We start from the raw sequence: 11365 nt of genomic DNA, 5'->3' as shown, positions 1-11365 counted from the left end.
CTAAAAACTGAAAAAAATTACCCTAAAAATAGAAACATGCAAATTTCATCCCAAATTTTTAACACCTACTTTAGAATGCCTAAAGGAACCTGCATACCAAGTTTCAACCCAATCTGACCTACGGTTACAGAGTTTTAGCAATTTGCAGGGTTTTTCCTTTTTTCCCCTCATTTGCATATTTTTGGCACTGACATGTTCATTTGAACAAATTCACATCTCCACCCCTAGGTGCACCTGTACACCAAATACTAAGACAGTAGGTGCTGCGGTTTAGCTGTTTTTGATGTGGACGGACATACATACATACATACGTACGTACATACATACATACATACATACAGACATGCAAATGAACTGATTCAGCTTATATGATTACCTCACATTGGTATACCAAATGTGAGCTAAAAATGCTTAAAATTACACAGCAAGCATAATTAAAATATACTGATGTGACAACATTAAATAGAGGACTGCAGTTTTTTTTATTGGTTACATACCACCAAACACAGAAAAATAACAGTTGAGGTCTCTAACAGGTCATATAACTTCAACATTAAAAGCTATGACAATGGTAGTGAAAATTTTGTTCTGGAAAAAGTTCTTGAAGTTTTTAAACCATAAGGCTTTTCGACAAATTCAAGTATCTGTTCAGAACATAAAAACAGAATAATCTGGCATATAACTTTAATTACGTGCTACACTTCAGTTGGCACAAAAGGCATGCAAATCAAAGTAACAAGCAACCTGGCAGCCAATATAGCTCTGCTGTGATATTTATGATAATTTAGATGGGCTATTTTGTCAATTTAAGGGAATGCTAATGTACATATTTGAATATCAGCGGCAAATTGCTGAACATCATATTGATTTTTTTTATGGGAAAGAGAACAACTGGTGATCATTTGCATACATCAGTGCTGACCGTGACTGCTGAGCACTTTGCCAGAGTACTAAACATTTAACCATAGCTCAACTGTCTGGACCTTTTAGTATGACCAAAACCTGCAAAAATTGGCCTATAAAATATCAGTATGCAAGTTTTATCATGGTTACAGCAAATCTAAGTCATACCACCCTTGGAACTTGTATACAAAAGCAAGTGCACAAGGGGATTCTAATAAGATTTTTGACCTAAAAATTGCCCTTATTGTTCCTTATGATCTGTACGAAAATGATTCCTAGGGACCTTCATATCAAATTTTAAAGCAATTAATCTGATGAGTGGTTTCCTAAAAGATTTAAAAAACAACAACAAAAAATTGCCCTTAAAATGCAAATTTCACCACAATCTGAACCTGAGGTAAGTCTGAGAAACCTCCACACAAAGTTATCAAAGAAATTAGACAAACAGTTTCAGAGATTTTTTGACCAAAAAGTGTTTAAAATTGCCTCTAAATCGAATTTCGTCAAGATTTGAACAAAACTGACTAATTTCACCTCCAGCAACCTGCATGTCAATATCAAATTTCAAACAAAGTATGGATAAAAATTGGGCACAAAATATATAAGCAAATTTTTCACAAAATTTGAACAAATCTTAATGAGATCACCCTAAAGAACCTGTACGCCAAAGTTCAAAGTAGTTGGAACAGAGATTTCAAAGATTTTTGACAAAAAATTGGAAAATTTGCCAAAAGATACAAATTCAGATGTAATTGAAATAAATTTCAATGGTCAACCTTAGGAACCTGTTTATTAAATTTCAAAGCAATCAGATCAGCTGTTTTGAAGAAGCTTGGAATGTGAAAAATTGATGGATGCTGATCACAGACAACTACATAATAAGCTCTGCATCAAGGACAGTGGAGCTAAAACACTGAGTGTAAGTACAAGTTATTACTGTCAGCAGAACTGTATTCATAAATGTAAGCTACTTAAATAACAGTAGAACTGTATCTACCAAAACAGTATCATAGTTGGCATTTTATTAACATAGAGATGGGATTTAAGATTATGTAAACCAAGAATAAAATCTAATTAGGAATCTGATCATCAAATTTCAAAGCAATCAGACCAGCTGTTTTGGAGTAGAAAGTTGGAGTGTGAAAAGTTTTAAGCATTTACCGGAATTACTTGGGTAGATTTTCAAAAGAGACCATTTTCACCGCGTGTAGAGCAGCGAAAGTGTGGAAATCTTCTACTCATCACCCACACCCCTACATTCATGTGTTTTAATATTACGATTATTTTGCAGAACTAGACATATATTTACAGACATAGCTCAGAAAGGTGTTAAATTCAAGGAATTTCTGACATTACAACTACTTAACAGTGCCTTAGAACTCTGGTTGATGTCAGTCTAAAGCAAGTTACTCTCAATGATTGGGCATTTGTACAAAATTATAAATTACATTGTTGTTCCTGTCAACTGAAGATGACAAAGTAAGCTGTTGTCCTTGTACAAAGTTTCAGAGAATTGATCAGGGCATTTTAAGTCCCCTGGATGCAGTCCGGCAGAGACTTGTAATTTGGGTCCCGTCTGTCCGTCCGTCAGCAGCCATTTCTCTCTTATCCCTAAGCCCATTTTTTTCAAACTGTGTGTAAGGATAAAGTAATGTGGAATACATATGCACGTCAATTTATTTTGTTATACAATTCAATATGGCCGCTTGGCGGCCATTTTATTGCGATTTTTTCATGTGTTTGAGCCGTAACTCAACTATCCCTGAACAGATTTCATTCAAACGTGGCACACATTCATTGTACTGTAGTGTGTATGTCCATCGCAATTAATTGTGAGAGCGGGGACTGTGTCATCAGTGATGACAGACTTGTTTACAGCAGCAATGGACAAGAATAAATACCGGTAGTAATATAATAAAGCTGCAAATAGTTTATGTATCTACCTGGCATAGTTGGGATTGATCTGAATATAAGTGAAAAACATTGAGAGTTACTAAGTGTTTGCCATGTCAGTCATATACCGGTAGATAAAACAATACCACAAGTAACAATAGCTGCGTATCAGCACACAGGACTGTATCATGAAGATCAGTAAGATGAATGTATACATTGTAAGTTATGGAGTGTTACTTTTGTGCCAAGACTAATAGTATGCCAGGCCAAATGTTAATAATATGTGAGAACTAGTGGCTGATCGAGGTCTGCTTTGTTTTGTAGAGACTAGCTATTTGTGATACATATTGATGAAGAAGGTGAAAATCTTTGATAGCTCATTTCAAGATGGCCTGACAAAATGGCAAAAATTGCTGCAAAAATACACAATGGAAGATTTCATCATAATTTGAACATATATCACACTAAGATCATCCTAAGGAACTACCATATATCAGATTTTTCAATCAAAAATGGCACGATAGCCTTAAAAATAAAAAATTGCAGATTTCATCATAATTTTAATATATCACATTAAAATAATTCCTAACAACTTGTATAATAAATTTCAAAACTATCAGCTAACCATTTTTTGAGAAAAAAAATTGACAATAAAATAGCCAAAAAGTGTTCCCAGAATACAGAACTGCAGATTTCATCATAATTTGAATTCATCACATTTTGACCATCCCTATTAACCCGTATACCAAATATCAAAGCTATAAGACAATAAGTTTTGGTGAAATAAATTTTCAACCAAAATGACGAAATTTCCTTAAAAATACAAATTTGAATATTTCTTCACAATTAGAACAAATCTAAAAAACGTTATCAATGGAGACCTAAATCAAATATCAAAGTTGTCTGACTAACAGTTCTAAAGAAGATGTTAAAAATTACAAACATTGCCTTGAAAATACAAAATTTGATTTGCATTTTACATAAAGGTCATCATCCCTAGGGACCTGTATACCGGATATTAAAGCTGTCAGACCAGCAATAATGAGATTTTCCCCAAAAATAGCAAAACTAGCCTTTTACACACAAATTTGCATACTTAATCACAATTTGAATAAATCTGATTAAGGTCATCCCTGAGGACCCATACTCTACATATTCAAGGAATTGGATAAGCCATTTGAAAGAAGCTTTGAATGTAAAAAGTTGACAGATGTTGTATGACAGGCACCGGATGACACCACATATCCACCTATAAGATAAGCTCCACGTCACTGACAGCAGAGATAATGAGAACAATTGTTGTACCAAAGTATGACTTTCCTGGCCCTATGTAATGTTGTGGTAATGACAACAAATTGAAATTCAATCAAATGTGATTTATCAAGATGAAACTTTGGGATTCTATTTGACTGTATGCAAAGTATCTGAAAATCGAATAAGAAAACAACTGGTTCTTATGTCCAGCTGTTCTTATCATGTTCAACAGGACAGCTGTCAGACATGCATTTTAAGAAAAGGAGAAATGTTAAGCCCAAAATTTTGAAAAAATTAGATAAACACATGTATAACATCATACTAACAACTGACATGAAGGATATCACCACAAACATATCTTTTGAAGGCCATAAGAAGTCGTTTTTTAAAACATATTTGGGCCTTCAATGATAAAATTGGTATAACAAGTAACGTGTGCAAGTTTCATTACTTTACTGAAAGAGGGCATTCTTTGAACTGGAAATTAAAATTGAAAGTTATGAGACTACTGGTTTCAGTGATTAATTCTTGATACAGAATGTAAAAATAAGCCCTAAAATTCTGATTATGCAAATTTTATCACGATTGTACAGATATTAAATGATTGATCCCCAAAATCAACCACTATACAAGAAAATTGAAAGCTAACAAACAACTTCTTGAAAAGATAACATTTTAACAAGACTGACAGTAGTACCTATATAGTATAAACAACAACAGAGGTGTGTAGACCATAAATAAGAATGTCGGCTGAAAATTTTGCATATATAAATTTCAATATCGTTTGGATGACTCTGAATGAAGCTACTGCAAGGAATACAACTAAGTTTGGAAGTTATCCTGCCATTTGACTTTGTGCTTCACTAAGGAAACCCTGGCATGAGATGGTTTTTTTTATTGAAATAGGAAAAATATTTTTGAGTTTTTGTGCTAATTTGAATAATGCTGAATATAAGCGTGCATCTGTAAAATCATAGCTACGAAGATCAAAGCGATAGATAATTATTACGGAAAGCATTTGTTATAAATATGAAAAAAGACCGCACATTTTTGTTTGGAATGAATACAAACAAGGAATGAAATTGAAAGCATACACTGAGTAGTGCAGGGCAGTAATGCCAATGGTTGGACAGACAAAACCAAATCTATTTAGATTGTCTTTTTGGACTTTGTCCAGTGAACATAATGAAAGAATATTAAAAATGTCATTATAAAATATCACCTGGAATATTCTTTCTATGTTCTAATAGTGTTATTAACCATTACAGCTTTAAAGACTGAGCATCATCAGTTATCAGCAATTCTTTCAAACAAACGTAAAATTATTCAAGTGATTGTTGATCATTTCATGTAAATGAAAAAATAGCATCAATGGCACTTTGCTCATATTAGATGCAATGTGGCAGGTCAGAGTGAGTGTCTGTACAATAAGATTCATAAAGTCACATGCATTTTAGTAATTTGATGTACCATCTATCAAATACCAAGGTGATATACGCAGTTATAGTTAGCAACTGTTTCAATGGACACTCAAATTACAACACCATGCAGCCTGCTACTTTATAATTCGTGATATAATCTACCATATCAAAGTCAGGATGTCCTCTTGCAATATTGTATTGCATGGAATTAAAGTAAACAATATCTGTTAATTTGTCAAGCAGTAATATTTAGAACAAAATTTATTATTGGTCTGGAGGTCTTTGGTTGTGTTTCTGTACAAATCATTACCAACTTGTAAAATTCTGATTTGCAGTTACTGAGGTTTTCACCAAGTTTACACTTTTTGCTGCTCAATAGCATACTTTTGGTAAATGACAACCTTCATCAAAACAAATTCCCATTTACAGTTGAGCATGCATCCACAAACCAAATACAAAGGTGAAATGTGCATCGGCTTGCAAACTTTTGCAGTTGGACAATGCAGGAAATTCCAGAAAGAGATACTTGGCATTTTGTTTTGGATCAAAAACATCAAAAGTGTCCCAATTATACTATACTGTAAATTTTGTCAAAATTTGCTACTGGTCATCCCTAAGAATCTTCATAACAGATTTTGAAGCAATCTAATCATCAAGTTCTGAAATTTTTTTATGAAAGAGGAAAAAAGGCCAAAAATAAAAATTTCAACACAATTTGAAGATACTCAACTAAGGTTGCCCCTGGTAACATGCATACCAAGTTTCAAAGCAATCAGACAAGTGGTGTCAGAGAAGATGATTTTTCAACTGAAATGGGAAAAATTGTCCCAAATTACATATATGAAAATTTCACCACGATTTGAAGACATTCAACTTCAGTTGCCCAAAGGAACGTGCATGCCAAGTTTCAGAGAAGTCCAACAAGCTATTTTAGAAAAACGTTTCAACCGAAAATGGGAAAGAATTGCCCCTAAAATACAAATACAAAAATTTTACAACAATTTGAAGGCACTTAATTAAGGTTGACCCAGATATATAGGTGTTAAGTTTCTAAGCGATCAGAGAAGTATTTTTCAGAAAAGATCATTACTTGACCAAAACTGGGGAAAATTGCCCTAAAAATACTAATGAGAAATTTTCACCATAATGTGAACAAATTTAACAGAGGTCAACCCTAGGATCATGCATACCAAGTTTCAAAACAACTGGACAATCGATTTCGGAGAAGACGACTTATTAACCAAATGAGGGAAAAATTGTCCCCAAAATTCAGATATGAAAATTTCATCACAATTTAGACAAATCTAACAAAAATCACCTTAGAGAACCTGCAAACCAAGTTTTGACCAAATCCGGCTTGTGGTTACAGAACTTTAGCAATTACTGGATTTTGCCTTTTTAAACCTTCATTCGCATACTTTTGACATTTACATGTTCACTTGAACAAATTCACATGTCCAACCCTGGGAGCAACTGTACACAAAATACTAGGATGGTAGGTATTGTGTTTTTTTAGTTTTTGATGTGGATAGACATACAAAAATACATACAAACGCCACTGGCCTAACATAAAAGCTCTCTCATGGATATATACATATACCAAATGTGAGCTAAAAAGAGCACTTGTCTCACATGCCTTACATTCAAATGTGATTTTACCAAATCCTCGATGAAAACAGAAGTACAAAGTCGATATCAACAACACACGCTTTGCTGGTAATGAATTTTCCTTGAATCAAAATTATATTAAATGCTTTGTAAGAAAATAATGAATGCCTGATTGTCATATTGGATCAAGCTGAAAATCAAACCGTACCATATAGTTGTGACACACCATATTTGACTGAATTCGTCAAGGTATGTTTGCATAATGACTGGGAGACAAATGAGCAGGATCAATTTACAAGTCCCTCCTGGATAACTACCTATTATTAACTATTTTTGGTGTAATTTATAAATGAAGAAATGATGTTTTGTGTATGTAAATGTAAAAACAGAAGTAAATCAGCTGCAAATGATATCTCAAGAAATTCAAATAAATAATGATATAAAAACAACTGCTTCGACATGTATCCTGAAGTCTACATCAGGAGTGCTTCAGGAAAAATTCACTCTCTTACAATATTTTATGACTCACTATATGGAAACGTTGTTTCACAAACAAGTTGCAATTCATTCTGAGACCTCATTGTCTTTCTGTGGTAATTTCAAAATTAGGAAGTTACAATTACTACACGGGCATAAAGAAGGATGATATTAAAATTTGAGGTCACATGGGTAATTACAACAGACATCTGAGTACTAATTACCCAACAACTTAGCTGAGCAGTTTGCTATCTGCCCTGGAATTTACCTGAACGAGTCGGTTTTATTGTCTTAAAACTGATGAGAAACCCACTTAACTTAGAAGGCAGCTCCTACACTGAGTAAACTGATATTCCTACACAGGAAAGTTTTGAAAGAGGGAATAAAATATTGTAGAGCTTAAAATATAATCTGTTGTATTCATTTTGAGTCCTGTCTTTCCTTTGGTATTTGAATTATAACTACTAACAACAAATTGTGTTTTACACTCTTCAATATTTTATCCCCCCCTTCACAACTTTCCGATAAACTGGCTGCTTGTTGAAATGGTTTGTGCTAGCATAAGTTTCATACAGCAATGTATTTAACCAAGTTGCTGGGTAATTATCTAATTTGGTTTGCCAATTACTCAGACATCAGTTGTAAAAAAACAGACAAATTGATCCACATCTTTATGTTAAGACAATTTTTTTGCACTGTGTGGTGGTGTTAATACTCCTGGTACAAGCACTGGACTGCTCCGTGATGAAGATGATGTAATCTGTGACTGCCTCTCTTGAGCTCTTTCCTGTGGAACAATTGTAAAAGGGGTTTAAAAACTGTAAGTCAGTTTGTTAAAAATACGATACGACAAAGGTATGAGTGACACTTTACAAAATAGGGTAGCCCAATAACCTTCAAATTGCATTAGTATCAACCAAAATTTGAATAATTGGTAAACTTACACAGACAGCAAGCTAACTGAGATGTATCATTATATATTACAGCCCAAACATGGGGCTATATTATGCCTGACAGTAGGTGAGTATTTGCCCTAGGTAAGTAGGGCAAATGGTCTCCTGTCTCAGGGGTCCACCGTCCATCAAATACCAAGGAGAAGTATGTGATGGTTGGCAATTTTTGCAATAGCGCTGATTGCAAATGACGTCACTGTTCTCTCTCATTAATATGCATAAATAAATATTTGTCGGCATTTTTCGCATAAACGATGAAAGTAAAACCTGCCAGTGTTAGAATGGCTATTTAGTGTCACACTTATTCGTATGAATTGATGACTGACACTAAAAGCTGCAACAACACCCGCGCATACAACGACAAATTTGTCTGAAAGTCGGGCGCATGCAGCTATATTTAGTAACAAACCTGAAATCGCGATCAACGCTATTATGGACACAAACATATGCATCACCATACAGCCATGTACATCACATTTATTGATACAGTCTACCATACCAAAGTAACGGTGTCCTCTTGTAATATTGTATTGTTTGGAATTAAGGTGGCTAGAAAGCCTACAGTGTCAGTTAAAATCTTTAAAAAAGTAACATTTTTTGCATTATAGTCCTATATAAACATGATTTATAAACATACAAGTCATCGTTGGTGACACAGTCCCCACTTGTTAATGGGTACTTTGATTACAGGTCCTCAGAGAGGATAGAGTCCTCTTCATTAGGTCTGTGATAAAAATACGTTTGAATAAATTCGCTTGATACATGTCTGAGTTGTAGTTCAGGACATGAAAAAATAGTATTTCAATGGCCACATGGCGGCCATATTTAATTGTATCACAAAACAAATCAATGTGCATATGTATGACATAGGTCAATGTCCTTGTACCAAGTTTGAATAAAATTGGTTAAGATATGCCTGGGTTACGGCTTTGCACATGAAAAAATCATAACAAAATGGCCGCACAGCAGCCATATTGGATCGTATCACAAACAAATTGACGTGCATATGTATGGCATAGGTCAATGTCCTTGTGCCAACTTTGAACAAAATCTGTTGAAACACGCCTGAGTAATGGCTCTGTACGTGACAAAATTGTAATAAAATGGCCGCCTGGCAGCCATATTGGATTGTATCACATAACAAATCAATGTGCATGTGTATGACATAGGTCAATGGCCTTGTACCAAGTTTGAATAAAATCGGTTGAGATATGCCTGGGTTACGGCTTTGTACATGAAACAATCATAACAAAATGGCCGCACAGCAGCCATATTGGATCGTATCACAAACAAATTGACGTGCATATGTATGGCATAAGTCAATGTCCTTATGCCAACTTTGAACAAAATCTGTTGAAACATGCCTGAGTAATGGCTCTGTACATGAAAAAATTGTAATAAAATGGCCGCCTGGCAGCCATATTGGATTGTATCACAAAACAAATCAATGTGCATGTGTATGACATAGGTCAATGGCCTTGTACCAAGTTTGAATAAAATCAGTTGAGATATGCCTGAGTTATGGCTCTGTACATGAAAAAATCGTAACAAAATGGCCGCACATCGGCCATATTGGATTGTATCACAAAACAAATTGATGTGCATAGCTATGACATTGGTTAATGTCCTTGTACAAACTTTGAATAAAATCTGTTGAAACATGCCTAAGTAATGGCTCTGTACATGAAAAAATCGTAACAAAATGGCCGCACGGTGGCCATATTGGATCGTATCACCAAACAAATTACGTGCATATGTATGGCATAGGTCAATGTCCTTGTACCAACTTTGAATAAATTCGGTTGAGATATGCCAGAGTTATGGCTCTCTACATAAAAAAATCGTAACAAAATGGCCGCACGGCGGCCATATTGGTTTGTATCACATAACAAATTGATGTGCATACTATGACATTGGTCAATGTCCTTGTACCAACTTTGAATAAACATAGGGCCAAAGTCCCTGAAGCTACTATAGACATGGATACAAAATTAAGTATTTCCTGACTGTATGAAATTATCTCACTAAGGTCATCCTAGGGACATGTAAACCAAATATTAAAGTTGTCTGACCAGCGGTTTTGAAAAAACAAGCGACTCAACAGTTGACAGAGCTCTGCTGTGTTATGTAGAGAATAGAATAACCTTTTGTGACACATGTATTGATGAAGAAGGTGGATATCTTTGATAGCTCATTTCAGGATGGCCTGACCAAAAATGGAAAAAAATTCCGTAAAAATACAGATTTGCATATTTCATCAGACTATATTAGTCTATAATAGCAAATAAACGAGAGTTAATTACATTCTGATTAAAGTAAATAAGACTTGCTTAAATCAAGATTTACGTCATAAAACCAGATATGAACTGAAAATGCTCACGTGTTTCATACAGTTATGTGTAAATTTGAACCTTTGCCACATGTTTGCATCTTCATTGAAAGTATTATGATCAACATAATGAACAATATCACCGCCGATTAATTCTCAAAGGTCATGAAGTATACAAATATGTAATTAGCTGAAATAAAAATATTAAAGTTCTTTGACTGCTGTCATTGTATCACCATTTTATATAGCAAGTGTAATTGCCGTTGGCCAAGTCCTTCAAGCCATATATGCCGAGCTGTGAAAGCTCATTAGATATGCAAATTGTAAATTAGCTGACATGAAAATGTGAAATGACTTTCGATATTGTTTTAACCAGGTATAATCATCAATGTTGTCATGTTTTGCCAACTTTGATCAAGTAAATCCCAGTATATCCCTAATAAGCAAAGTTCATTAAATATGTAAATTAGGAATTGACTTAAGTAAAAATGCTTAATGATTGTCAATAATGTTGTATCATGGTATCT

General features: G+C 34.3%; 1 protein-coding gene across 4 annotated transcripts in view; it reads right to left on the bottom strand.

Annotated features, from left to right (window-relative positions):
• Positions 1 to 463: 463 nt before the first annotated feature.
• LOC139148633 (G1/S-specific cyclin-E-like) overlaps positions 464 to 11365 on the bottom strand; it is a 110322-nt gene continuing 99420 nt past the window's right edge. For all 4 annotated transcript variants that reach the window (XM_070720125.1, XM_070720124.1, XM_070720122.1 and 1 more), the window contains one exon: positions 464 to 8343. In XM_070720125.1, the coding sequence (XP_070576226.1) occupies positions 8228 to 8343 (116 nt within the window). In that variant the 3' untranslated portion in view covers positions 464 to 8227. The remainder of the gene's footprint in view (positions 8344 to 11365) is intronic.

The sequence above is a fragment of the Ptychodera flava genome, chromosome 13, assembly GCF_041260155.1.
Source record: "Ptychodera flava strain L36383 chromosome 13, AS_Pfla_20210202, whole genome shotgun sequence".
Classification (NCBI taxonomy): Eukaryota; Metazoa; Hemichordata; class Enteropneusta; family Ptychoderidae; genus Ptychodera; species Ptychodera flava.
This window is presented reverse-complemented; position numbering and strand designations above follow the sequence as displayed.